This window comes from Cicer arietinum, chromosome 3 (assembly GCF_000331145.2).
Source record: "Cicer arietinum cultivar CDC Frontier isolate Library 1 chromosome 3, Cicar.CDCFrontier_v2.0, whole genome shotgun sequence".
In the NCBI taxonomy this organism is placed as follows: domain Eukaryota; kingdom Viridiplantae; phylum Streptophyta; class Magnoliopsida; order Fabales; family Fabaceae; genus Cicer; species Cicer arietinum.
The window spans coordinates 58,584,162-58,586,309 of NC_021162.2; the positions used below are offsets into that span (position 1 = coordinate 58,584,162).

The 2,148-nt window shown below is 35.1% G+C and overlaps 1 protein-coding gene across 1 annotated transcript; it reads right to left on the bottom strand.

Annotated features, from left to right (window-relative positions):
- On the bottom strand, positions 1 to 2,148 carry LOC101512606 (TMV resistance protein N). Its single transcript, XM_004492465.4, has 2 exons — positions 1,469 to 2,148; positions 1 to 1,203 (listed from the first exon to the last, which is right to left on the bottom strand). The coding sequence occupies exons 1-2, from the start codon at positions 2,002 to 2,004 to the stop codon at positions 237 to 239; spliced, it is 1,503 nt and encodes a 500-aa protein (XP_004492522.1). The 5' UTR covers positions 2,005 to 2,148; the 3' UTR covers positions 1 to 236.

The window sequence follows — 2,148 nt, forward strand, 5'->3', positions numbered from 1 at the left end:
TGATCCAATCAATATTCAATATAATAGTAATTAATTCTTTTCAATCATATTCTCTGACTAATACTACACGCATGACTCTTATAACATTAATTGATTGAACTAAGTACCCCACTAAATATACGAGATCTAAATAATTTAGTTTAAAGTTACAATATTTGTCTGTCGGTATGTACACCTAAATAAAAATCCAGCTTGTAAACAAAATAAAAATGGTAAATGTATAGTTTTCCTAATGATCACATGATAGAACAAGAAGCCGTATTCTCGTCATTAAACATAAGAAAAGAAGGGTTGAACCCACGGTCAGAGGGGTACATGTGCAGAGGATATTCCTCTATGTACCTTTGCTCCACATAACGATGATGAGCACTCCTAGGTTGAATCTCCCCATTGTAATATTGGTACTTTGATTGCACCCTATCTATAATATTTTTGTTTGGTCTTTGGTTCAATCTATCCAATGCATTTCTCCATTCAGATATATGTAAGGTAGATAAAAATGAACCCAATACTTTTATTGCCAAAGGTAGACCATGTGTAAACTGTAACATCTTACGTGCCAACCGTTCATAATGACTAGTAATATCATCACATTTCAAAGCTTTTTGGTAGAATAATAATTGAAGAGAGTTTGCCCAATTCAATAGTGGAACTCTGTAAACTCCATCCACTTCATACTCATTCAAGACATGCTCATTTCTAGATATTATAATTATTCTACTCCCTGCACCAAAACATTCACGGTTCACGCCTAGTTTCTCTACTTTTTCAATTTGATCAACGTTATCAAGAATTACAAGGGTCTTTAAATGACGCATCATGCTTCTTATCAACTTAGTTGCCTCATAAGGATTCAGTACCTGAAGGTGTTCTTCATTTAGAGTTTGACGTAGAATTTGCTTTTGTACCCCAATTGGACCATTGCTTTTATACATTTTGCTAACATCATCAATAACGCAACATGCTTCGAATTCATGAGATATATTTTCATATAAAACATTAGCAAGAGTTGATTTCCCTACTCCTCTTAACCCGCAAATTCCTACTACCCGAACTTCATTAGCCAACTTCAAAAGTAAACGTTCTTTTAATTCTTCTAGAGGAGAAGCAATTCCCACTAAATCTTTTGGAAGACCTGAAAATTTGTCACCTAACGAAATCCTTATCTCTTGAGTAATCTTTTCAATTTCTGCATGCTTTGCCCTGCATTTTTAAATACAAGTTAACCAATAACACCAAATAGTTATGACAATACAAAAAGATAAAACATAGGTGCAGGACAAGATAACATAGTATTTTTCTTTAAATCTCTCTCAAATCTCAATTGACAACTCTAGTTTGAAAACAAAAAGTTAATTCATATGCAAGATGAGGATTCAACATATATAGTTAAATTCAATTACTGTTATCTGTTTTCTGGTCAATATTAGTGTCGTATCTGGTGTGTGTTGGTGAGAAGGTTACTTACTTGTGACGTAAATCCCAGCCGGCGATATTGGCCAGTTGAGTCAGAGCTGACTTCCATCTTCTGACCATCTCTAAGTCCTGTTTGAAACTTTTGTTATGTTTTTGAAAAGCTTTAGCATAACTTCCTTTTTGGTGTCTAACCTCGGATGGACCAACATCATAGAAAACAGTAAGAACACGTTTTCCATATACTAGAACATGGTAAAGAATCTGATCCAATTCTCGCAAACACCATGTTGAGAAAGCATAGTTCTTGGAGAACACCACAATGAAAATCTGAGAACCTTCAATTGCACTACAGAGCTCGGATGGTATGAATTCACCTTTGGTGAGATTTTTATTATCCTTGAATGGAACAATGCCTTTTCTTTTGAAGGAAGCATAAAGATAATCAATGAAACTGTTACGCGTGTCTGGGCCTCTGAAACTGACAAACACGTCGTAATCATATTTCTTTCTCAACCCCACAACGCTTCTGCTGCCGCTACTGCTACTGCTTTTGATTTGCTTTTGGATGGTACTGTTACTGGAAGCCATCTAAATTTCAAAAAACTGAAGCTAAATTGCTGAGTAATATTCAGTGGCAGTGTGGGAATTCATATGAAAGAAGCCATGGGTGAGCACTCACTACTGATCGACTAGTCATAAATATATCAACCATTCATGTGGTGTAATTTAGGA